Below are 27,849 nucleotides of genomic sequence, written 5' to 3'. Positions count from 1 at the left end.
TTCCTGGCTGATGTTTTGGTCACTTTTGAATGCTGGCGGTGCTTTCACTCTAGTGGTAGCATGAGATGGAGTCTACAACCCACACAAGTTGCTCAGGTAGTGCAGCTCATCCAGGATGGCACATCAATGCGAGCTGTGGCAAGAAGGTTTGCTGTGTCTGTCAGCGTAGTGTCCAGAGCATGGAGGCGCTACCAGGAGACAGGCCAGTACATCAGGAGACGTGGAGGAGGCCGTAGGAGGGCAACAACCCAGCAGCAGGACCGCTACCTCTGCCTTTGTGCAAGGAAGAGCAGGAGAAGCACTGCCAGAGCCCTGCAAAATGACCTCCAGCAGGCCACAAATGTGCATGTGTCTGCTCAAACGGTCAGAAACAGACTCCATGAGGGTGGTATGAGGGCCCGACGTCCACAGGTGGGGGTTGTGCTTACAGCCCAACACCGTGCAGGACGTTTGGCATTTGCCAGAGAACACCAAGATTGGCAAATTCGGCACTGGCGCCCTGTGCTCTTCACAGATGAAAGCAGGTTCACACTGAGCACGTGACAGAGTCTGGAGACGCCGTGGAGAACGTTCTGCTGCCTGCAACATCCTCCAGCATGACCGGTTTGGCGGTGGGTCAGTCATGGTGTGGGGTGGCATTTCTTTGGGGGGCCACACAGCCCTCCATGTGCTCGCCAGAGGTAGCCTGACTGCCATTAGGTACCGAGATGAGATCCTCAGACCCCTTGTGAGACCATATGCTGGTGGCCCTGGGTTCCTCCTAATGCAAGACAATGCTAGACCTCATGTGGCTGGAGTGTGTCAGCAGTTCCTACAAGAGGAAGGCATTGATGCTATGGACTGGCCCGCCCGTTCCCCAGACCTGAATCCAATTGAGCACATCTGGGACATCATGTCTCGCTCCATCCACCAACGCCACGTTGCACCACAGACTGTCCAGGAGTTGGCGGATGCTTAAGTCCAGGTCTGGGAGGAGATCCCTCAGGAGACCATCCGCCACCTCATCAAGAGCATGCCCAGGCATTGTAGGGAGGTCATACAGGCACGTGGAGGCCACACACACTACTGAGCCTCATTTTGACTTGTTTTAAGGACATTACATCAAAGTTGGATCAGCCTGTAGTGTGGTTTTCCACTTTAATTTTGAGTGTGACTCCAAATCCAGACCTCCATGGGTTGATAAATTGGATTCCCATTGATTATTTTTGTGTGATTTTGTTGTCAGCACATTCAACAATGTAAAGAAAAAAGTATTTAATAAGATTATTTCTTTCATTCAGATCTAGGATGTGTTGTTTAAGTGTTCCCTTTATTTTTTTGAGCAGTATATTATTATTATTATATATTTTTTTTATATATTTTTATTTTTAAAAATCGGCTGATTAATCGATATTGGCTTTTTTTGGTCCTCCAATCACCGGTATCGGCGTTGAAAAATCATATTCGGTCGACCTCTAGTTTACATACACTCAACTAGCATTTGATAGCATTGCCTTTAAATTGTTTAACTTGGGTCAAACGTTTCGGGTAGCCTTCCACAAGCAATAGGTTCACCCAACAATATGTTGGGTGAATTTTGGGCCATTCCTCCTGACAGAGCTGGTGTAACGGAGTAAGGTTTGTAGGCCTCCTTGCTCACACACACTTTTTCAGTTCTGCCCACAAATTTTCTATAGGATTGAGGTCCGGGCTTTGTGATGGCCACTCCAATACCTTGACTTCTTTGTCCTTAAGCCATTTTGCCACAACTTTAGATGTATGCTTGGGGTCATTGTCCATTTGGAAGATCCATTTGCAAGCAAGATTTAACTTCCTGACTGATGTCGAGATGATGCTTCAATATATCCACATAATTTTGCTGCCTCATGATGCCATCTATTTTGTGAAGTGCACCAGACCCTCCTGCAGCAAAGCACCCCCACAACATGATGCTGCCACCCCCGTGCTTCACGGTTGGGATGGTGTTCTTTGGCTTGCAAGCCTTCCCCTTTTTCCTCCAAACATAACGATGGTCATTATGGCCAAATAGTTCTATTTTTGTTTCATCAGACCAGAGGACATTTCTCCAAAAAGTACGATCTTTGTCCCCATGTGCAGTTGCAAAGCAATGTCTGGCTTTTTTATGGCGGTTTTGGAGAAGTGGCTTCTTCCTTGCTGAGCGGCCTTTCAGGTTATGTCGATATAGGACTTGTTTTACTGTGGATATCGATACTTTTGTACCTGTTTCCTCCAGCATCATCACAAGGTTCTTTGCTGTTGTTCTGGGATTGATTTGCTCTTTTCGCACCAAAGTACGTTCATCTCTAGGAGACAGAATGTGTCTCCTTCCTGAGCGGTATGACGGCTGCGTGGTCCCATGGTGTTTATACTTGCGTACTATTGTTTGAACAGATGAACGTGGTACCTTCAGGCACTTGGAAATTGCTCCCAAGGATGAACCCGTCTACAATTATTTTTCTTTTGATTTTCCCATGATGTCAAGCAAAGAGCCACTGAGTTTGAAGGTAGGCCTTGAAATACATCCACAGGTACACCTCCAATTGACTCAAATTATGTCAATTAGCCCATCAGAAGCTTCTAAAGCCATGACATAATTTTCTGGAATTTTTCAAGTTGTTTAAAGGCACAGTCAGCTTAGTGTATGTAAACTTCTGACACACTGGAATTGTGATACAGTGAATCATAAGTGAAATAATCTGTATGTAAACAATTGTTGGAAAGATTATTTGTGTCATGCAAAGTAGATGTCCTAACCGACTTGCTAAAACTATAGTTTGTTAACAAGAAATTTGTGGAGTGGTTGAAAAGCAAGATTTAATGAATCCAACCTAAGTGTATGTAAACTTCAGACTTCAACTGTATATATACAGTACCAGTCAAAATGTTGATAACTCCTACTCATTCCAGGGTTTTTCTTTATTGTTACCATTTTCTACATTATAGAATGATAGTGATCTGTCCTTTGGTCTGATGAGTCCAAATTTGAGATTTTTGGTTCCAACCGCTGTGTCTTTGTGAGACGCAAAGCAGGTGAACGGATGATCTTTGCATGTGTGGTTCCCACTGTGAATCATGGAGGAGGTGTGATGGTGTGGGGGTGCTTGCTGGTGACACTGTCGGTGACTGATTTAGAATTCAAGGCACACTTAACCAGTATGGATACCACAGCATTCAGCCCATCTGGTTTGCATTTAGTGGGACTATCATTTACTTTTCAACAGGACAATGACCCAACACACCTCCAGGCTGTTTACGGGCTATTTGATCAAGAAGGAGAGTGATGGAGTGCCAGATGACCTGGCCTCCACAATCACCTCAACCCGACCTCAACCCAATTGAGATTGTTTTGGATGAGTTGGACTGCAGAGTGAAGGAAAAGCAGCCAACAAGTGCTCAGCATATGTGGGAACTCCTTCAAGACTGTTGGAAAAGCAATCCAGGTGAAGCTGGTTAAGAGAATGCCAAGAGTGTGCAAAGCTGTCATCAAGGCAAAGGGTGGCTACTTTGATGAATCTACAATATCAAATATATTTTGATTTGTTTACCACTTGTTTGGTTACTACATGATTCCATATGTGTTATTTCATAGTTTTGATGTCTTCAGTATTAATCTACAATGTAGAAAATAGTAAAAATAAAGAAAAACCCTTGAATGAGTTGGTGTGTCTAAACTTTTGACTGGTACTGTATATCCATTGACTCTTAAAGAATATAACTTATAAATGCCTCATGAGCTTAGTTCAACTGTCACACTCCATGATAACCCAAAATATAAGCTTGTTTTACTCCAATGTTTGTAAACATTGTAAATGTAAACAAACACTGTATAGCCTCATAACATGTTTAAAACAATCATTTTCATAGCATGGATGGTCAGTCCTTGCATCCATAGCTCTGTCTATTCAGCTGAGTGGTTACATTTCTCCAAGCCCATCCCTCAGTGTTTACCAAAACAGAGGCGGGGCGACTGTTTTGATATTGTTTCATCTGTGGATTTGCCCTTTACACAGCTGCATATTATCAAGATATCAAAGTGTCACCAACAAAAAGGTAAACAATAGGTCTATAGCAAATGCAGCAGGGTTGGCTAATAAGTCCTTAGTTTTGGGATCATGCTCAGGTAAAACAATTTGGCTTATCTATACTTCCATATTTCCAAGTCCTATTCTTGAAGATCAAGGGGTATAACATTTATTGGAATGACTGGAATTCTTATAGACTTTGGTTTTTAAAGTAAATATATAATTTAATCGTATTATTATATGTAGTAGAAAGCGAAGGGTTAGAAGAAGTCTACATAACCAACCGATAAAAAAAATGTAACATCCAATAATGGCCAGCTATGTAAACCTTAACATTAATTTATCCTGAAATAGATGTTGTTCAATTGGTAACATACATGTTTGACTTCTTCTAATACCTCTTAAGAGGAAAGTAATCTAAAAGTAATGGAATGTAATCAGATTAAGCTACTGAGATTGGGTAAACCAAAAGTTACATTACTGATTACAATTTTGTACAGGTAACTGTAATGGATTACATTTAGAAAGTAACCTCCCAAACCTAATTTCCCTTTAATTCAACTGAGGCAGGCACCTAGCACTGTTTGGTTAGCAGTGTTTCTGTAGCGCACATGAGATGGAGTTTGCAAAACATATGGCCATTGGACTGAAGCAAATAATCATATCATACTGCCAGGTAGGCATGGGTTACTTTTTAGCTACACTGAACAAAAATATAAACGCAACATGTAACAATTTCAAAGATTTTACTGAGTTACAGTTCATATCAGTCAGTTGAAATCAATTCATTAGACCCTAATCTATGGATTTCACATGACTGGGAATACATATATGAATCTGTTGGTCACAGATACCTTAAAAGAAAACAGTCAGTATCTGGTGTGACCACCATTTACCTCATGCAGAGCGACACATCTCCTTCGCATAGAGTTGATCAGGCTGTTGATTGTTGCCTGTGGAATGTTGTCCAACTCCTCTTCAATGGCTGTACAAAGTTGCTGGATATTGGCTGGAACTGGAACATGCTGTTTTACAAGTCGATCCAGAGAATCCGAAACATGCTCATTGGGTGACATGTCTGGTGAGTTTGCAAGCCATGGAGGAACTGGGACATTTCCAGCAGAGCCTTGCGACTTGGGGCTGTGTATTATTATGCTGAAACATTGGGTGATAGCGGCGGATGAATGGCACGACAATGGGCCTCAGGATCTCGTCATTGTATCTCTGCACATTAAAATTGTCATTGATAAAATGCAATTGTGTTAGTTTTCCGTGGCTTATGCCTGCCCATGCCATAACGCCAGCTCCACCATTGACATCAGCAAACTTCTCGCCCACATGATGCCATACAACGCTGTCTGCCATCCTGAAACCGGGATTCATCTGTGAAGAGCACACTTCACCAGCATGCCAGTGGCCATCAAAGGTGAGCATTTACCCACTGAAGTCGGTTATGCCGCCGAACAGCAGTCAGGCATGTTTACACGTGGTCTGCAGGTGTGAGGCCCGTTGGACTTACTACCAAATTCTCTAAAATGACATTGGAGGCAGCTTATGGTAGAGAAATTACCATTAAAAGCTCTGGTGGACATTCCTGCAGTCAGCATGCCAATTGCACGCTCCCTCAAAACGTGAGACTTCTGTGGCATTGTGTTGTGTGACAACTGCACATTTTAGAGTGGCCTTTCATTGTTCCCAGCACAAGGTGCACCTGTGTAATGATCATGCTGTTTACTCGTATTCTTGATATGTCAGGTGGATGGATTATCTTGGTAAAGAAGAAATGCTCACCAACAGGGAGGTAAACAAATTTGTGCCAAAAATTTGCGCGAAATAAGCTTTTTGTCAAATTTCTGGGATCTTTTATTTCAGCTCATGAAACATGGGACCAACACTTTACAAGTTGCATTTATTTTTTGTTTAGTGTAGTTAACGTTTAATTGATACGTTTTTGGGGAAAAGCCTTTCCATCTAGGCTAACAGAAGACGGTTAGGCCTATCCTTAGCATCGCTATATATTTTCCTGTTCCTTAATTGTTTGAAACCTGGATATTTTACTTAATATTAAGAGGCATGTCTTACCTTGCTTCAAAGTAGCTTAAAGCAACAATCTTATCATAGAAACGTGAAGACTTCCTCATATTCACTCTCCTGTTCTATAGGTTTTCAAATCAACTTTCTTTCATTTTCGAATAACAGCCGAAGGCATTATCCTAGTCATATTATCAAACCATGATACCTGTTGCATCTTTAGATCTTCCCGATTTCTACATTTCTTACAGACATTTCCATCTCTGTCCAAGAAACTGTTCTTACGTGCATGTGCATTTTAGAACTGTGTTTTCCCACAAATTGCAATTTGGAACATTTGTGCGTAGGCCTACCACTGTGTGCACATTGTTGTACTTAAAATGTGAAGAATTAACAGTGTATCAACATTTTAAGCTAAACATTCTGATCTGATCCATCAGCCTTATTAATTGATATGGGATATCCTCCACCACACTAGCCTACTTTGATACGTATCGTGGGGATTAAGAGGTAAGTATATGCAATGCCACCCAAAAAAAGTGTGTAAACGGTGTATACCCTCCCCTACACCACTGAATCTCATAACTCGCTGTGTTTCGATTCTCATGCTTAAAAGCTGAAAAATCAGAACTTAAAAAGACTCAAATATATAGGCCAATATCTGGATAACTAAAGGTACAGTACATACAGTATGCGCAGCCTTGAGGTATGTGTCCTCGGCAAACATTTATGAGTTGGTCCAGCCTGGAATTTCAGATAGCAGTAAGAGTTCTCGTTGTTGACACTGGCCTTCAGGAACAGTGTAGGAATCTGTGAGCTGCTAGTAAATAACATTTGCTAACTGCCATAAACACTCCAGAAACAATCTAATTTCAGAAAACGATGGTTACCTGTAAAAAAATATAAGGCAATGTTTATACAGCCCCTTATTTACCACTTATTTGCAGGTATGCCCCTTTTTATACAGTGGGTAACTGGCAAATTGGGAGGTGTGTGGTGTGTTGTTAAACCAGAGGGGCTGTTTACATTTCAAATTAGGGAGGTGTTAAACAATGGAAGTGTTAATGAATTAATGAAAAAAACAGAAGAATTCACACAGACCCGATAGCTGTATTTTGGTTAGAGGGTCTGTCAAAATGCAGGAATCATGACTTGGTCTTTATTGACTTGGTCTTTACCCCCTACCCCTTTCAGACACACAAAAAATCTGGTATAAAAAAAGCTTGCAACGTAAAATAGTGGGATTTTTGTCTGTATGAAAGGGATACAATTAGGGCTTTGAAATGGCATATCCACAAATGTGTTGGTGTATTGTTGCTGCGATATCTCAGCTGCACAATGTTTCCAGAGCGCATTATTTTACGGACGTCATTTGGTTTATTTTCCTGACACATAACGATTCTATGGGAAGCTCAGTTTGTGTGTCTTTGAACATATTGGCGTTGAGTGGAAATGCAGCAATAGTGATTACAGGAATTGGTGAGCAGGTTGGTAGAAGGGTGCAACCTGGTCTCAGAGCATTTCTTATTATTCTGTATGTAAATCAGAGACTCTGCATTTAGTACGATATGTTATGTTTCGTATGTTATGTATTAATTTGTTGATGTCCATCACCCATTTCGTTAATAATTACAATTTGTATTATATATTCCGAATTTGCAAAATGTACAATATGTTACGAATTTGCAAAATGTATGATATCCTCTTGACGGTCGCCTAGGATAGGGGGCGCTACAGCGATTTTTGAAAAATATTCGTGCCCATTTTAAACAGCCTCCTACTCAAACTCAGAAGCTAGGATATGCATATAATTAATACTTGTGGATAGAAAACACCCTAAAGTTTCTAAAACTGTTTGAATGGTGTCTGTGAGTATAACAGAACTCATATGGCAGTCAAAACCCCGAGACCGATCGTAACAGGATGTGGAATTCTGAATTGCGGACTCAACTTCACCACTTTGCCTGTAATTCACACAGTGAGCAATGGCACTGTACAATGTGACCGGTCGGGAAGATGCTACTAAGAGCAAAATAATCGGAACATTTCCACACCCTAATTGTAAGCTAACCAATACCCAAATGGAGATTCAGTGAAAATAAAATCTCATTGATTTATCAAGACTAGTCACCATACTTGTCTCAGAGCAGCGCGAAACGGTGCTGAAATAGTTGACCACACGCGGGTAGGCAATTGCTTCAAATCCTAGTATAACAATTGGATGACTTTGGGTGTTCCAGTAGGCAACAATTTGTTGCCTTCATTAGCATAGTTTATTGTGAAAAATGAATCCATAACTCTGCCAAGCCTACAAGCAAGACACTGATGATACAACAATGCAACAAATGCATTGATCATCTCAGCAAGGTTTTACCCGTGGTAGTGGAGCTGGGGGGAAGTGCAACTAAAGTGTAGCTAAGGTGTATTGTACAGTAGATGAAATAAACATCTGCATTTTGAAAGTCTTTTTTATCGTTATTTATTAACGAAAGCAGAAAGATGTTGATGAACAGATACTGTGTAAAACGTATGAGTACTTAAGCATCGAATACATTGCAAGTAGGGGGGATTTTCACACCTACAGTAGCCGGGCTATTAAACTAATCGTTTGATAACAGATCGGCTCTTGGAAGTCATTAACACGCGCTACTCTCTCTCTCTCACACGCACACACACTTGCTGTCTTGACCTTTGAATGCTCGGCTATGAAATGCCAACTGACATTTACTCCGAAGGTGCTGACCAGTTGCACCCTCTATAACCACTGTTTATTCTCATAGTAATTTGTTTTGATTTGCATTGCAAATGAGGGCATAAACTGGGTCAAGATGCCAGCAGAGTAAGTAGACCTTTATGTAGTAAAATAAAGGTTAAATAAAAATAAATAAATAAAAAACCTACAACCCTTTTAACAGCACATTGCTCAACACTAGTGAGACTCATGTCGCCTACAGTAGGCCTACAGTATATCTAATAATATTTTATTTTTCATCTCTACATGTAGGTCTCCTGATTTAAACCCGATTGAACTTGTTGCAACTAAAACGTAGTTGAAATAAACATCTGCATGTTTGCCTGGCATCCATCTCGTTCCTTGTCCTCTTTAACTCCGCTAATTCTGCCTGACTCTCCGCCAATGACGTGACTCTCCGCCGATAATTACATTTACAGGATAGGAGGATTCTAAATTAACATCTAAGGGGCATTTTTCGTCAGGGCAAATCTGGTCTGTGAGAATATCTAAGGGGCTTTAATATAATTATAATGCAGGGTTAATAATAATAATAGTAATAATAATAGCTTTGTAAATAAGGATGCATTATGAAAGGAAAATGACATGCGCAAGAGACGGTTGTCACGTCCTGACCAGTATAAGAGGTTATTTGTTATTGTAGTTGGGTCAGGGGTTTGTTGGGCTATGTTCTGTTTTAAGAGGGGTGTTTGTTTAGAGTGTTTCGGGGTTTGATGGGTTATGTTCTTGTTAGTTTGAAGATGAGTATACATATTCCCGCTACATTTTGGTCCAATCCTTACGACAACCGTGACAACGGTGGTATATATTTTTATTCTTTACAATTTTCTTTAACCAATTTTGGTCTTTTATGCAGGTGTGACATGTTTTTTTACTGAAATTGCAACCAACTTTCTATGGCTTGTTTAAAAAAATAACAGTATTTTGGAGATGATTTTGTTTCAAATAACCCAAGGTGAGCGATTGTAATGTGAATAAAGGGAAAACGGAGTGAGACATTCTTACTAATTTGTAAATAAATCAAGTTTGTTATTTAGAATGATTTATTTCTGTTTATAGAGGGAGAGAAACCAAAGCCCCACATGTCAAGTGAAATTCCCCCATTGTATTTACCTAAGTTCTCTCTTAACTCCAGGACCACCAACAGTTCTTTTGTTGTTGCCTGATGCAGGACTCTTGTACCAGAGGAGAGACTCTCAGACTGAAAACGCCTCCATTAATTGCCACAATTTAGTCTACCAATAGATCAGCGTTCTAACTCCTCTTTGTGATAGTGTGGTGCAATGACAGAACACCACCAACTACCACAAATAGTCACGGCATAAGCTCGTAACTTTTAAAGGAAGAACCACTGTAGGTGGCTAATATTAGCTAGCTCGACTAGGGTTTAGGGGTTAGGGTTGTTTAGTAGCTAGGTTAAAGGGTTAAGGTTAGGGTTAGGGGACGGTTTAGCTAAAATGGTTAATGTTAGGGTTAGGTAAAAGGGTTAAGGTTAGGGTTACGGTTAGGGGAAGGGTTAGCTAACATGCTATGTAGTTGAAAAGTTGCTAAAATGCTAAAGTTGTCCGTGATGAGATTCAAACTCGCAACCTTTGGGTTAATAGACGTTTGCATTATACGCCTACCCATCCACCCCAACTAACCACCCTCCTTTCTGATTGCCTTAATCTGTTTTATGTAACCATACTAAACAGAACATATTATACTAAATGGAGTATCTCGGATTTACGTACAGAATAATCCGAAATGATATTAGACCAGGTTTGAGGATGTGGTAGATCACTTTATGCACAGGACTTGTAAGCCAAGTGGTACCTACTCATAAGCTTCATTGCTCCAGGCCAAATATGCCCTCAGCTGCAAAATATGCCAGAGGCCAAGACTATTTGTACTTCCCATGCCCCACCCACTGTTACAGGAGGATATTACAGTGAATTAATAATTAAACAAAACAAGCTGGCAAACATCAAATATGCAAAAGGTGGTGATGTTTATATGCCAACGATTAAGACGGCAAGCGAAGCACCTATGCAACCCAAAGCAATTTCTACACAGTCCAATGAGTCACAAACATATAGTATATGGAACTGCATCCATCAGATTGAGCCAGATAGTTTTATAGCACTTTCCTTGTTTTCAAGCCATGTGTTGGTAAAAATGTAAAAGGAGTGAATTAGAAATGTAGAATGTACCAAGCGCAAGGCAGGGTGAGACTCTTTGACCTCATTTGTCACGTATTTCATGGTTCTTCCTGTAAGATAACTATTGGTGGTTAGTGGGAATAAGCATTGCAAAGATCAGGGGATTTATACGTTCAAGAGCACTCCTTCTGATCTCTCATGTAAACAAAAGGGTAACTCAGGTCACAGCCAGTAGTTAAATCCATGGTGGGTAATACATCTAAAAAGCCCTGTTTGAAAGGTTGCGGGAGGCAGGCAGTCGGCAATTAGGCCAAGCAATGTATTACCCAGTTTCGATTAGATGTTATTGGGGCTGACTCGTCACATACCGTACAGTGCCTTCCCGAAAGTATTCACAGCCCTTGACTTTTTCCACATTTTGTTGAGTTACAGCCTACATTTAAAATGTATTACATTGAGATTTGTGTGTCACTGCCCTACACACAATACCACATAATGTCAAAGTAGAATATATATATTTTTTAAATGTTACAAATTAACCAAAAAATTATGGCAAGCTTAAATACCTTCAGAAGTCAAAATCCGCTTAATAAGTTGCATAATCATTTGCATGGACTCTGATACACCTGTTCTGAAAGGCCCCAGAGTCTGCAACACCACTAAGTATGGGGCACCACCAAGCAAGCTGCACCATGAAGACAAAGGAGCTCTCCAAACAGGTCAGGGACAAAGTTGTGGAGAAGTACAGATCAGGGTTGGGTTATAGAAAAATATCCGAAACTTTGAACATCCCATGGAGCACCATTAAATCCGTTGTAAAAACAATTGAAAGAATATGGCACCACAACAAACCTGCCAAGAGAAGGCCGCCCACGAAAACTCACAGACCAGGCAAGGAAGGCATTAATCAGAGAGGCAACAAAAAGACCAAAGATAACCAAAGCTCCACAGCGGATATTGGAGGATCTGTCCATAGGACCACTTTTAGCCGTACACTCCACAGAGCTGGGCTTTACGGAAGACTGGGCAGAAAAAGCCATTGCTTAAAGAAAATAATAAGAAAACACATTTGGTGTTTGCCAAAAGGCATGTGGGAGACACCCCAAACATATGGAAGAACATACTCTGGTTAGATTAGATTAAAATTTAGCTTTTTGGCCATCAAGGAAAATGCTATGACTGGGGCAAACCCAACACCTCACATCACCCCGAGAACAACATCCCCACAGTGAAGCATGGTGGTGGCAACATCATGCTGCGGGGATGTTTTTCCATCGGCAGGGACTGGGAAACTGGTCAGAATTTAAGGAATGATCAACGGTGCTAAAAACAGGGAAATGATTGAGGGAAACCTGTTTCAGTCTTCCAGAAATCTGAGACTGGAAAGCAGGTTCACCTTCCAGCAGGACAATGACCCTAAGCATACTGCTAAAGTAACACTTGAGTGGTTTAAGGGGAAACATTTACATGTCTTGGAATGGCCTAGTCAAAGCCCAGACTTCAATCCAATTGATAATCTGTGGTATGACTTTAATATTGCTGTATAAAAATAATATTTTGCATCTTCAAAGTGGTAGGCATGTTGTGTAAATCAAATGATACAAACCCCCCCAAAATCTATTTTAATTCCAGGTTTTAAAGCAACAAAATAGGAAAAATACCAAGGGGGGTGTCACGTCCTGACCAGTAAAAGGGGTTATTTGTTATTGTAGTTTGGTCAGGGCGTGGCAGGGGGTGTTTGTTTTGTGTGTTTCGGAGTTTTTGATTTATGTTCTATATTTTCTATTTCTATGTTTATTCTAGTTTTCTATTTCTATGTTGTGTTTTTCAATGACCTCCAATTAGAGGCAGCTGGTTGTCGTCTCTAATTGGAGGCCATATTTAAGTGTGTTCGTTTTTCACTTGTGTTTGTGGGTGGTTGTTCCTAGTATAGTCCGTGCACCTTAGTGGACTGTTTTCGTCGTTTGTTTTGTTTAAGTATTTTTTCCTTCAAAAAAAAGAAGATGATCAATATACCCGCTGCATTTTGGTCCACTCCTAATGACCCCCATGACAGAACCATCCACCGAAGAAAGACCAAGCAGCGGAGGAAGGAGCAGAAGGAGAGCTATTTGGACTGGACATGGAAGGACATCCTGGACGGCAAGGGATCCTACACGTGGGAAGAGATCCTGGCCGGAAGGGATCGCCTCCCATGAGAACAGGTGGAGGCAATCAGAAGAGCGGAGGCAGCAGGAAAAAAGGACCAACGGCGAAGTTATGAGGGAACACGGCTGGCAAGGAAGCATGAGAGGCAGCCCCCCCAAAAAAATTGCACACGGGGAGTTGGGGTAAGTCAGGCAATAGACCTGAGCCAACTCCTCGTGCTTATTATGGGGAGCGCCGTGCTATGCGGAAGTGCGCACGGTCTCGCCCATCCTCACGCACAGTCCAGTGCGGTCAATACCAGCCCCCCCGCAAGTGCCGTGCTAGAGTGGGCATTCAGCCAGGAAGGAGTATGCCTGCTCAGCATATCTGGCCACCAGTGCGTCTCCTAGGCCCAAAAAAGATGATGATCAATATGCCCGCTGCATTTTGGTCCACTCCTTACGACGCCCATCACAGGGGGTGAATACTTTCGCAAGCCACTGTTGTAACGGACGTTGTATATAGTGGACCAAGGCGCAGCGGGTTGAGTGCTCATTTTAACTTTTATCAGAACACTTAACGAAACAAAACAAGAAAACGAACGAACGAACAGTATTACAGGCTAAACACACAGCTATGCAAAAACAACTTCCCACAAGGGACATGTGAAAACAGGGCTACCTAAGTATAACTCCCAATCAGCAACGACAATGTACAGCTGTTCCTGATTGAGAGCCATACCATGCCAACACAAAGAAATACACAACATAGACAGATCATAGAAATACAAAACCAAAAACCCCGGGAATACTCTAAACAAACACCCCTGTACATAAACACATATCCCAACAAACCCCGAACCACATAAAACAAACACCCCCCTGCCACGTCCTGACCAAACTACAATAACAAATAACCCCTTTACTGGTCAGGACGTGACAGTACCCCCCCCCCCCCAAAGGTGCAGAACCCGGATGCACCTCACACAAAAATAAACCCTCCAAACTAAAGGGAGGGAAGGGAGGGTGGCTGCCATCACCGATGGTTCCCGTGCTACACCCCCCCTCCCCAAACCTCCTACTGTGAAGGTGGCTCAGGCTCTGGCCTTAGTCCCCCACCTAACCTGTCCACCCCCGCTGAATACCTCGGGCTGAAGCGCATCGCTGTAGACCTCAGGCTGAAGCGCTTCGCTGTAGACCTCGGGCTGAAGCGCTTCGCTTGGGAGCTCCAGACTGTAGGGCGACTCTGGGAGCTCCAGACTGTAGGGCGACTCTGGGAGCTCCAGACTGTAGGGCGACTCTGGCTGCGCCGGTTTCGGACTGTAGGGCGATTCTGGCTGCGCCGGTTCCGGACTGTAGGCCGTCTCTCTCGGTTCCGGACTGTAGGCCGTCTCACTCGGTTCCGGACTGTAGGCCGTCTCACTCGGTTCCGGACTGTAGGCCGTCTCACTCGGTTCCGGACTGTAGGCCGTCTCACTCGGTTCCGGACTGTAGGCCGTCTCACTCGGTTCCGGACTGTAGGCCGTCTCACTCGGTTCCGGACTGTAGGCCGTCTCACTCGGTTCAGGACTGTGGGCCGTCTCACTCGGTCCCGGACTGTGGGCCGTCTCACTCGGTCCCGGACTGTGGGCCGTCTCACTCGGTCTCGGACTGTGGGCCGTCTCACTCGGTCCCGGACTGTGGGCAGTCTCTAGACGGGGCACTGTCGCCGGACACTCTGGACAGGGCATTGTTGCCGGAAGCTCTGGACGGGGCACTGTTGCCGGAAGCTCTGGACGGGGCACTGTTGCCGGAAGCTCTGGACGGGGCACTGTTGCCGGAAGCTCTGGACGGGGCACTGTTGCCGGAAGCTCTGGACGGGGTACTGTCGTCGGAAGCTCTGGACGGGGACTGCGCACTGAACGCCAGATGCGTGGGGCTGGTAGTGGAGGTACCAGACTGGAGACACACACCCCAAGGCTAGCGCGAGGTGCAGGAACAGGACGAGTTGGACTGGGCTGACGCACTGGAAGCCTGGTGCATGGGGCTGGTAGTGGAGGTACCAGACTGGATACACGCACCCCAAGGCTAGTGCGAGGAGCAGGAGCAGGCTGAGATGGACTGGGCTGACGCACTGGAGGCCTGGTGCGTGGGGCTGATAGTGGAAGTACCAGACTGGAGACACGCACCCCAAGGCTAGTGCGAGGAGCAGGAACAGGACGAGTTGGACTGGGCTGATGCACTGGAGGCCTGGTGCATGGGGCTGGCTTTGGATACGCCAAACTGGATACACGCACCTCAGGGCTGGTGCGAGGAGCGGGAACAGGATACACTGGGCCGTGAAGGCGCACTGTCGGTGTCGAGCGCAGTACTGGCACCACCCTTACTGGCTGGATGCCCGCTTCCCCCTGGCAAATGCAGGGCGCTGGCACCGCGCACACCGGCCTGTGAATGCTCGGCTTCGACGCCATGCGCATCACCCCATAGCACGGGGCCTGACCAGTAACATGCTGCCTCCGGTTAGCACAGGGAGTTGGCTTGGGGCTTAACCCTGGCCCAGCCAAACTACCCGTGTGCCCCCCCAAAAAAAAATATTGGGGATGCCTCTTAGGCTTAAATGCCAACCGTGTACCAATATAACAGTCCCGGTCCACTCCAGCCTTCCTCCAATGTCCCGCTCCGGCTAAGCTCTCCTCCAAAGTCCACGACTCAAAATCACTCCTTTCAAGCTCCTTACCCCGCTGCTTGGTCCGTTGGTGGTGGGAAGTTCTGTAACGGACGTCGTATATAGTGGACCAAGGCGCAGCGGGTTGAGTGCTCATTTTAACTTTTATTAGAACACTTAAAGAAACAAAACAAGAAAACGAACGAATGAACAGTATTACAGGCTAAACACACAGCTATGCAAAAACAACTTCCCACAAGGGACATGTGAAAGCAGGGCTACCTAAGTATGACTCCCAATCAGCAACAACGATGTACAGCTGTTCCTGATTGAGAGCCATACCAGGCCAACACAAAGAAATACACAACATAGACAGATCATAGAAATACAAAACATAGAACATAACCAAAAACCCCGGAATATTCTAAACAAACACCCCTCTACATAAACACATATCCCAATAAACCCCGAACCACATAAAACAAACACCCCCCTGCCACGTCCTGACCAAACTACAATAACAAATAACCCCTTTACTGGTCAGGATGTGACAACTGTAAAACTATTCCAAATCATCCTTGCATCCTGTATGCAAGGCACTAACGTAATATTGTAAAAAATGTGGCAAAGAAATTCACTTTTTGTCCTGAATAAAGTGTTGTTTGGGGCAAACCCAATAACAAATTACTGAGTACAACTCTCCATATTTTCAAGCATAGTGGTAGCTGCTCATGTTATGGGTATGCTTGTAATTGTTAAGGATGTGGAGTTTTTCAGGATAAAATATAAACGGAATAGAGATATGCACAGGAAAATTCCTAGAGGAAATCCTGGTTCAGTCTGCTTTCCACCAGACACTTGGAGATGAATTCACCTTTCAGCAGGACAATAAGCTAAATGACAAGGCCAAATCTACACTGGAGTTGCTTACCAAGAAGACAGTGAATGTTCCTGAGTGGCCAAGTTACAGTTTTGACATCTGCTTGAATATTGTTAGCAAGACTTGAAAATAATTGTCTCGCAATGACCAACAACCAATTTGACAGAGTTTGGAGAATTTAGAAAATAATAAATGGCCAAATATTTCACAATCCAGGTGTGCAAAACTCTTAGAGATTTACACAGAAAGACTCACAGCTGTTATCGCTGCCAAAGGTGATTCTAACATGTTAATTTAGGGGTGTGAATACTAATGTAAATGAAATATTTCTGTATTTCATTTTTAATACATTTTCAATATGTTTTCACTTTGTAATGATGAGGTATTGTGTGTAGATGGGTGAGCATTTTTTTTAAATAAATTTTGAATTCAGGCGGTAACACAACAAAATGTGGAATAAGTCAAGGCGTATGAATACTTTCTGAAGGCACTGTAATTCACGTAGATGTAGGCCACTATGTAGATGTAGGCCACTTGTGAGGAGAATGATTTTCCACCTCTATCCTCTGAGCTTGGGCAACTGATTCTCGCATTCAATGTTTTTTTACAATAGTGGTTGCTACTAAAGTGCAATATAAACTCTGACTGTATCAACTCCAGATTCTCACCAGCTTGTGTAAATATCTAAACTTTAACCCTTGTTAAACCAATGACTCCATATTCACAGAGAGTTACAGTTTTGTTTATCAGTTTTAATGCCACAGTGTCTTACGTCTATCCATGCACCATGCGGGCCTTCCAGATACGACCAACTCAATGCCTACCAAGACCAGTAATACAATATCAAAATAATAGGATATCATCTTTGCCAAATTATTCTCTCTCTCATTCTCTGATCATGTACATTATCCAAGCACAGTCAATGAATTATTCACACCAGGGTCACACTATCCTTTGTTCATTGTAGAAGGCTATAATGAAAAATACAATGCATTTCTAGCTTTGCATTAATAATATTTTCACTGTCATGCCAATCAGCCACAGACTTGGTGTTGAAAACATGTATTCATTAAATCATCAGTTTAAATAGACCACGACGAGGAAAACATCATCCATTAAGTCAAGCTGCTATTTAGGGGTTCGGTGTTTTGCGTCATTGAGGATTACCGTTCATGTTCATAATGTACAATGTGTCACTTGTTACATTTTCATTTACTAATTGTATGGGTGTGGGAGGGGTAGGGTTGGGAGGGGAGAAAGCTCAGACACAGCCCCCTAAGAGGATCATGTGGGTTTGAGTGAGGAGACACCTAATCTTCATCATCAAAAACGCATTCATCTTCACCAACACAATCCCTGAATTCGACAATTTGGCTAGGCCGAGAGAGAGAGAGAGAGACACCATTGATAAATCACATCACAGTTACAAAGTTTACAGCCTACAAAACAAAACAGTTGAGTACTAGTGAAAGTAGTTCTATGAAGCCATTAATAAGATAGACATTCGGGATGTAAAAAAGGCAACCCTGTCCAGACTAAAATAAGTCTCTTAAGTCTAGTCCATTACAGAGAAACGAGGGATGCAAACCGGGGTTGATAAACGACAGAGCGTTGACCAAATTACCTACAGCAGCCCAGTAATAGTTTAGAAATCAGGATGCGTCCCAAATGGCACCATATTCCCTATATAGTGTACAAAAGTAGTGCACTACATAGGGAATTGGATGCCATTTGGGATTTAACCCATCATTCTTCACTGGCTGAGGAAATAGGACATAAAATGCAGGATAGCATCTTTACTCATATGCTCCCAAGATTACCATCCCAACCTGTTACTCTGGCAACATTGGCCACATATTGAATGTTGGCTTTAAGCAATCAGATCTCTCAGCTTACCGTTTTCAGGTGATGCTCTGCATGCATTTACACTCAAATGTGTAGTTTAGAACATTCTTGCTAAAAACACAAATCCTATGTCTATTTGCTTATCCATTCAAATGTATTTTGTGGTAATAGGCAACCTGATGGGTAAAAGGAATGGGGATTTGGAGAGTGTTACTCTCAATTAGGCCTATATTCATATTAGTGCTTATGAAGGAAATTAGCTAAAGGCAATACAGGTCCTAGTGTATGGATTAAAAAAAATAATGAATTGTCATCACAATCATTTTGCATTTTATGTAGGCTACAGGCTAAATAACAGTGTTAATTGCACAGTGCAAAGTAAGTGGATATAGGCTAATGCTTGCACTTACTTATTGTTCTCAAATGTGGCGAAAAGGGTTGAGACTATTTTAGGTTTCAAACATGGAAATGCGACAGAAGAAATCTACGTCGGCACAGTCAGATGATTTACAAAGGCAGGATGGCACGCAGGCATGCTTTACAGCCTCCCGCCCATGGTTTTATCGATTTGGCACCGAAAAGGGAAAAACAAGTTTACTCCGGGCTATAAAAACGCGGTAATGTTCATATTCTCAAGAACACTAGGTAACGGAACAGCACGTGGGAGATAAAAAGAAAAGGCTATATTTCCCCATACCGTAAACATCAGACAAATAGGCTACACACACACACACACACACACACACACACACACACACACACACACACACACACACACACACACACACACACACACACACACACACACACACACACACACACACACACACACACACACACACACACACACACACACACATATATATACATACAGTTGAAGTCGGAAGTTTACATACTCAGGTTGGAGTCATTAAAACTATTTTTTCAATCACTCCACACATTTCTTCTTAACAAACTATAGTTTTGGCAAGTCGGTTACGACATCTACTTTGTGCATGACACAGGTAATTTTTCCAACAATTGTTTACAGACAGATTATTTAACTTATAATTCACTGTATCACAATTCCACTGTGTCAGAAGTTTATATACACTAAGTTGAATGTGCCTTTAAACAACATGGAAAATTCCAGAAAATGATGTCATGGCTGTAGAAGCTTCTGATGGGCTAATTGACATTTGATGTGTATCTGTGGATGTATTTCAAGTCCTACCTTCAAACTCAGTGCCTCTTTGCTTGACAACATGGGAAAATCAAAAGAAATCAGCCAAGACCTCAGAAAAAACATTGTAGAACTCCACAAGTCTGGCTCATCCTTCAGAGCAATTTCCAAACGCCTGAAGGTACTATGTTCATCTATACAAACAATAGTACGCAAGTATAAACACCATGGGACCACGCAGCCGTCATACCGCTCAGGAAGGAGACGCATTCTGTCTCCTAGAGATGAACATACTTTGGTGCGAAAAGTGCAAATCAATCCCAGAAAAACAGCAAAGGACCTTGTGAAAATGCTGGAGGAAACAGGTAAAGGTATCGATATCCACAGTAAAACAAGTCCTATATCGACATAACCTGAAAGGTCGCTCAGCAAGGAAGAAGCCACTGCTCCTAAACCGCCATAAAAAAAGCCAGACTACGGTTTGCAACTGCACATGGGGACAAGATTGTACTTTTTGGAGAAATGTCCTCTGGTCTGATGAAACAAAAATAAAACTGTTTTGCCATAATGACCATCGTTATGTTTGGAGGAAAAAGGGAACACCATCCCAACCGTGAGGCACTGGGGTGGAAGCATCATGTTGTGGGGGTGCTTCGCTGCAGGAGAGACTGGTGCACTTCACAAAATAGATCATCATGAGGTCGGTAAATTATGTGGATATATTGAAGCAACATCTCAAGACATCAATCAGGAAGTTAAAGCTTGTTTGCAAATGGGTCTTCCAAATGGACAATGACCCCAAGCATACTTCCAAAGTTGTGGTAAAATAGCTTAAAGACAACAAAGTCAAGGTATAGGAGTGGCCATCACAAAGCCCTGACCTCAATCCTATAGAAAATGTGTGGGCAGAACTGAAAAAGTGTGTGCGAGCATGCGAGACTTGCTTGGGCCAAGAAACATGAGCAATGGACATTAGACTGGTGGAAATCTGTCCTTGGCCTGATGAGGTAAAATTTGAGATTTTTTGTTCCAACTGTCATTGATTTATTTAAAATTCAAGGCACACTTAACCAGCAGGGATACCACAGCATTCTGCAGCAATACACCAACCCATCTGGTTTGCGCTTAGTAGGACATACATTTGTTTTTTAACAGGACAATGACCCAACACACCTCCAGGCTGTGTAAGGGCTATTTGACCATGAAGGAGAGCGATGAAGTGCTGCATCAGATGACCTGTGTCAGGTGTGTGCGTACTGGTAGCGAAGTCAGTTGCAGGAGAGCAGAGAGTTGTGAACAGGCGCACACTTTATTGATGCAGGAGAAACCAACAGACGGACGCAACTGCATCAAAACCTCCAGCCCATAGGCAAAAGTGCAAAACCTGCAAAACAGTCACAATAATTTATGTTTAACAATAAACATCTTCATGACCAACACGGTATAAGCAAACCAGTCTGGCGCGTAAACAATTAACACGTAACACAAACAATTACACACAAAAACATGAGGGGGAACAGAGGAATAAATACATGCAGTGTGATTGGGGAATGAAAACCAGGTGTGCAGGGAACAAGACAAAACAAATGGATCAATGAAAAATGGAGCGGCGATGGCTAGAAAGCCGGTGACGTCGACCGCCGAACGCCGCCCGAACAAGGAGAGGAGCCGACTTCGGCGGAAGTCGTGACAACCTGGCCTCCACAATCACCCGACCTCAACCCAATTGAGATGGTTTTGGATGTGTTGGACCGCAGAGTGAAGCAAAAGCAGCCAACAAGTGCTCAGCATATGTGGGGACTCCTTCAAGACTGTTGGAGAAGCATTCCAGTTGATGCTGGTTGAGAGAATACCAAGAGTGTGCATAGCTGTCATCAAGGCAAAGGGTGGCTACTTTGAAGAATGTCAAATATAAAATATATTTTGACTTGTTTAACACTTTTTCGTTACTACATGATTCCATGTGTTATTTTATAGTTTTGACGTCTTCACTATTATTCTACAATGTAGAAAATAGTAAAAATTAAGAAAAACCCTTGACTGAGTAGGTGTTCTAAAACTTTTGACCGGTACTATATAATACACCGAGTGCACAAAACATTAATTAATAGCACCTTCCTAATATTTAGTTTCACGGATGTTCATTGGGTGGTGGACCATTCTTGATACACACCGGAAACTGTTGAGCATGAAAATCTCAACAGCATTGCAATTATTGACACAAACCTGTGCGCCTGGCACCTACTACCATACCCTGTTCAAAGGCACTTAAATCTTTTGTCTTGCCCGTTTACGCTCTGAATGGCGCACATACAGTCCTGAAGAGGGCACGACAAAACCTTTCCCCCTCAGGAGACTGAAACGATTTGGCATGGGTCTCCAGATCCTCAAAAGGTTCTACAGCTGCACCATCGAGAGCATCCTAACCATTTGCATCACCACCTGGTATGGCAACTGCTCGGCATCTGACCGTAAGGCGCTACGGAGGGTAGTGCGAACGGCCCAGTACATCACTGGGGCCAAGCTTCCTGCAATATAATAGGCGGAGTCAGAGGAAAGCCCATAAAATTGTCAGAGACTCCAGTCACCCAAGTTATAGACTGATTTCTCTGCTACCGCACGGCAAGCAGTACCGGAGCGCCAAGTCTAGGATCCTCAACAGCTTCTACCCCTACCCCCCCCCCCCCCCCCCTGTACACTGCTGCTACTCACTGTTTGTTTGTTACCTTTGCATAGTCCCTTCGCCCCCACCTACATGTACAGATTACCTCAACTAGCCTGTACCCCTGACTCGGTACCAGTGCCCACTGTATATAGCCTCATTATTCTTATTGTATTACTTTTTATTATTACTTTTTATTTTAGCCTACTTGGTAAATATTTTCTTCTTCTTGAACTGCACTGTTGGTTAAGGGCTTGTAAGTAAGGATTTCACGGTAAAGTCTACACTTGTTGTATTCGGCGCATGTGGCAAATAAAGTTTAATTTGACATACATAATCCATGTCTCAATTGTCTCAAGGCTTAAAAATCTTTCTTTAAACTGTCTTTCCCCCCTTCACCTACACTGATTGAAGTGGATTTAACAAGTGACATCAATAAGGATTCATAGCTTTCACCTGGACTCACCTGGTCAGTCTATGTCATGGAAAGAAACATTTTTCATCATGCTTTATACACTCAGTGTATGTATATACACTGAGAATATCTAACAATAATATATTATATTCTGCCTATAGCAGAAAAATGCATTGTTGTGTGTGTGATGGGTAAAATAATATCGTTGGTGTAGGTTAAACTTGGAGTCACATTTCCAATTGCTCACAAGATTAATGAGTTATTAGCATAACATGAATCAATCAAACTTGTAGACATTTATATAAATGTCTAGGAGGATTTCAGACCACTGTAGACTCGGGAGTCTTAAATATCAACTAGAATGTGGCACTTGAATTCCTCAAGTAATGAACCTATGCTGAGAAATAATAGCAATTAAACACTGACAGCGACTAATAATAACAATATACCTATAATAATAATAATACTGAAAATACATGCTCATAATAATACCCAATTTAGGCTAATTAATGAATTAAGCAAAACAACAACGCAAGAAAGGTAAACATTTCATTTCTCTACATTTGCATCATTGTACCATTTTAGAAAATGTAATTACCATAATTTGTTTGGAAATGAATGTATGTGTAGGTTTTCGATGAGAAAACCATAGACTATTGTAATATAAGGGGACCTTAGGAAAACCTGAAATTCCCGAGATCTCAAGGGCTGATGACCATCCTCACTCCACGGAAATTTGGAAGAATGTTTTCTCTAATACCCGAACGATGCTATTTGCAGATAGTGTACTCGATCATTTATTAGCTTTCCAGCCCAAATTCCCATATGCATGCGGACTAGGTTATTACCATTACGACCGTTACAGTCGCGCTGCGTACTAAGGTGCACACCTGGAACAGACACAAAATATATAATAATAATGTAGCCCAAATAAATGGCCCCGACTCATCGGTGTTCTTACCAGAGCAGTTCCAGCCGGTAGGCGTCTGACAGTCGCTCAGGGAAGACGGGAAAGCGCAAAGTTGCTCTACAGGTAAAGTGGCGAGAAACGAAACAACGGTGATCCAGACCCAATCTCCCACTGTCCGGCTCCACTGGTTCGGGCGTCGGGGCTCCGCCGCCACCGACAGACCCATCTCAGTTCAGCGGCGTTCCCCGACTACACAAGCGAGCTGGGCAGAAGTGGTAGACACGCACCAACAACTCCGGTCCAGACGTTGGCTGTTTCAGAGGGGCGCTCAGTGACAAAGAAAGGGACATTTTCCGTGCAAGAAAGCGAGCCCCATGAAGTGATGAATCAACGGGTTCCGCCCGATCCAAGGTGGTGCAGCTACAATATGAAGGGGGTTGGGGGAGTGGGGCGATGGAGGGTGTGGGATAGTGTTGGGGGGAAGTTAGCCAGGTAAATAAGCGTAAGAGGACGGGCAGGCAGAGGAACGATGTTCACCCATGAAGATAGAAAAGAACAAATAAAAAAAAGGGGTGGGTGGAAGGAAGAAATAGAAACAAAGAATGTTTATATCCCACGGAATCGAAACGGTGACGTCCTAGTAATATCCAGAAATGATAAGCGGTCGGCTAGTTGTGTTCAGACGCTCAGTGAGTCCATCAGTTGTGCTCACCTCATCTCTATATCTGGATTCCGCCTTGCGCGCACCAGCAGCAGGTTAGGGTATGATCACGTGGTGTTAGATGCGTGAGAGGGGGAGGGGGTCTCGGTAATTATACAACGCTGATTGGAGGAGAGAGAGAGCGAGATAGAGATAGAGAAAGGCTTGTGGTTTCTTTCCGACGGACACAACCCACTGGGCAAAAACTGGTTGGATCAACCTTGTTTCACGTCATTTTAACCCAAAAAATATATGTGAAGACGTTGAATCAATCTGGAAAACTGATTGGATTTGCAGAAATATATAAACGTAAGGACATTTAGTATTTTTTTTCAACCAATGTTTTACCTAAATCCAATGATATGTTGAAATGTTTTCTTGATTTCACGTGAAATTTAGGTTAGTTGACAGCTCAACCAAATGTACATAAAAACTAGACGTTGAACTGACGGGAATGGTCAGTCTCTGTTTAATGCTTGGCCATGTAATGAGCGGGTTTCGGCTTTAGTTATAGCTGAACCTTGCAGGTTGAGAATAGATGCACTTGCAATGTAATTGGTCACTAGCATTTCAAAAAAGGCTGTATAAATCGATTCGTCCAGCTGGGGATAATAATATTGCTCTGCTTTGAAATCATGTGGACTCCTTCACTGAGTTGCATGTCCCACAGCATGCCAAAATTCCTAAATATTATTATCATACATAGGCTATTGTTGCCATAGCGTGATACACAGCGTCGACCCAGTAATATTGGACACAAAGGCACTGTTATTTTTACCGCTTCTTTTTACAACATTGGAGCCCATGCATTGGGAAGCCCCAGCTTGTAGGTCTAGTCTAATGGCACAAACATGCCATTGTTTTCGTGGCCAAATGTGGTGTCAAAATTCAGCCAAACATCTTTGACCTCGCGATGGTGCGTGTAGCTCCATTTCTCCTTATTATTTTCTGTAGTATAGGCCAACTATTCATTGCTTGGGTGGGATAACAGATCTTAACTCCATCATGCAAATAAAAGGATAACCAAGTAATACAAATCATTGATTTAACCTACAATTGCTTTGACTTTATGTTGCAGTTATTTATTGGACTATAGATAATAAGCATTTGCATTTCCTGTCTTTAAAAGTGATATGACCTTAATAACAAAGCACTCAAACATAGTATATATGAAGCCTTTATAGTACACTGTATCTATGACATAATAGCGTAAACACCAATTTATCAGTCTCCTCCAATGGCATGCTAGGTTGTTTTTTTTGTCAGTCAGGTATTCACAAACAAATGACAACACTGTAAAGGGGTTACAGGCAGCTCGGTGGTAAGTAAAATTATGTATTTCATATTACAGTACACCTACTGTAATATAAATACGGTATCAAAGCAAATACTGTGTAATGACCCACAGTAAAATAGCGTAAAATATACTGTATAATTATATTGTAAAAAAAACAAGAGTAAATGCTACCGTAATCATAATGAACGAATGAATGGATTAGTTAAATTCGTTGAAGAGAGTGTTTTGTATCTCACTGTATTATACTGCAATTACAAGGGATTGGTGCCTGCTAGATAAAGTGTTTACAAACATTACAGCATATTAATTCATATTTGGTGTTTTATATCACTTGAACTTCTAGACACCTTAACAAAAGGCTTCCAAACTGGCAGTGACTACAGGGTAAAACAGACCAAAAGGTATGGTAAAATGCTCAACAGTTTAAGGTTTGAGATTTGCTGCCACTACAATCTGTCCCCTATGCATTTTACATTGATAGGGCCCTATAACCGCGTAGGAGTTAAATTGGTACAGCATTCTCACTCACAGGTGCAACAAATATAACCTCTTACAAGACACACCTCAAAATATGTTAATGAGACAGAAACAACAATACCATGCACCCACTGGTGTTCAAATGTTTTTTTGCCGCTCAAAAGATATGGTACAATACTGTTTTCTGCGGTGTGGAATTACAGTGCCATTCGAAATACAGTCATTATTTCCCCACAAACAACATTTTGCCACAGTGCACCATAATTTACAGTATGATGCTGTAAAACAAGTATTTTACTGTTAATAATACAAAGAAAAATCTGTATAGTTTACAGTGTTCCATTACAGTGTAGTGTTCAAACCAAGGACACATTCCCCCCACTCATACAAACTCGAATGCTCGTTCATCCATAAATATTATGTTTCTCTCGCAGCAAGGGTGAGGTGTTATGAGGACACCATTAGCTACATGTAAACAATACTTTTATGCTAAATAGGTTGTTCTGTAAACAGGCATAACCGTCTGAGTGCACATGGAAGCATATAAGGGAGTTGGCCTTGTTTGTCTGTCTGTGTGTGCATGTTTGTGTTCGTGCCTTAAATCCCTCTTAACCCTTGAACAAATGTAGCCTGACAAGTGACGACTCACACTAAATTCTTCCTCTGCTCTGTCATTAACTACATACTTTAGTCTGAGACTGCCATGATTGAAGTCTTTGTGGTGATGAGGGGCATGGGGGGCATTGTACAAAATAAAGTCAGCGATTTGATCGTCTCTAACCAATCAGAGTATCAAAGTCAATGATGAATTTTCAAACCACCACTTTATCCAAATGTGTTGTAGCTCTGGCCCAACCCTTCGGTTTCTGGACCAATCATACTTCCCCGAATGTGTTCGCATTCGGTGAAGGGTCGGGGAGGTACTCCAATCAAGACTCATTCAGGAGAAGAAACTAACATTTGTGGGCCTGGTGTAGCGTTTGGCCGAGTCTGGGTAGCCAGGCAAGAACATACAGTGTGTGCATGTCAGAGAGATAAAGCTTTGTTGGGGTATTTGAGGACAATGTGGTCTGTGAGGATGCCTGTAAATGCTGGTGTGCAGAGTACATGGGGAGAACAAGGAACTTGATGGGTGGTTGAATGCATGCATATTGAGGACAGTCGGGTGTGTGGCTCTGTGTATGTAAGAAAGAGTGATAGAAAGTGATCATGCAAGTGTCTTGCTTGAAGGAAGAGAGTTTTTAGAGCACCATTCCCCAAACGGGCCAATTAGCAGAATAGCGGAGAGTGAACCCAAGGCTGCCTTTGTGCCTGCGCTAATTTGGATGCCAAAAAAGAGACTATTCTCTTGGCTGACTTTATCCTTGCATTAGTCTAATGCTACACGTTGAGAAGTGAGAAAGCCTAAGCATACTTACTGCATTGTAGACAAACACCATCATACACAGTAATACATGCAACACCTGAAATTAGCACTAGACATTTTGAGTTAATGACTTCCAATGTGAGAAAAAACCAACAGGGTTAATTTATGGGTATGTGAAGAAAGTGGTTTGTGAGTGATAATGCACACACGCACACACAAGGGAGGGATTTGATTTAACATAAATTAGAGGTTGTGCATAAAGCCTATTTAATGATTGTTTATGAATGTGATGTGTTCCATATTACACTAGATAACCATATTAGGTACACAGTAATTACCCATGAATGTAATGCTCTTTAAAGTGGGACTTTTTGTCAGCGATACAAATGTGAAAAGTTTCAAAACCATTTTCACTTTAG

At 42.4% G+C, this 27,849-nt stretch overlaps 1 protein-coding gene across 1 annotated transcript in view; it reads right to left on the bottom strand.

Annotated features, from left to right (window-relative positions):
• Positions 1–24,334, bottom strand: part of LOC115160617 (tomoregulin-2) — a 174,216-nt gene extending 149,882 nt beyond the window's left edge. The window contains exon 1 of the mRNA XM_029710819.1: positions 23,642–24,334. Coding sequence (XP_029566679.1) covers positions 23,642–23,816 — 175 coding nt within the window. The 5' untranslated portion in view covers positions 23,817–24,334. The remainder of the gene's footprint in view (positions 1–23,641) is intronic.
• Positions 24,335–27,849: the final 3,515 nt, after the last annotated feature.

Source organism: Salmo trutta, chromosome 24 (assembly GCF_901001165.1).
Source record: "Salmo trutta chromosome 24, fSalTru1.1, whole genome shotgun sequence".
NCBI classification, from domain to species: Eukaryota; Metazoa; Chordata; class Actinopteri; order Salmoniformes; family Salmonidae; genus Salmo; species Salmo trutta.
This window is presented reverse-complemented; position numbering and strand designations above follow the sequence as displayed.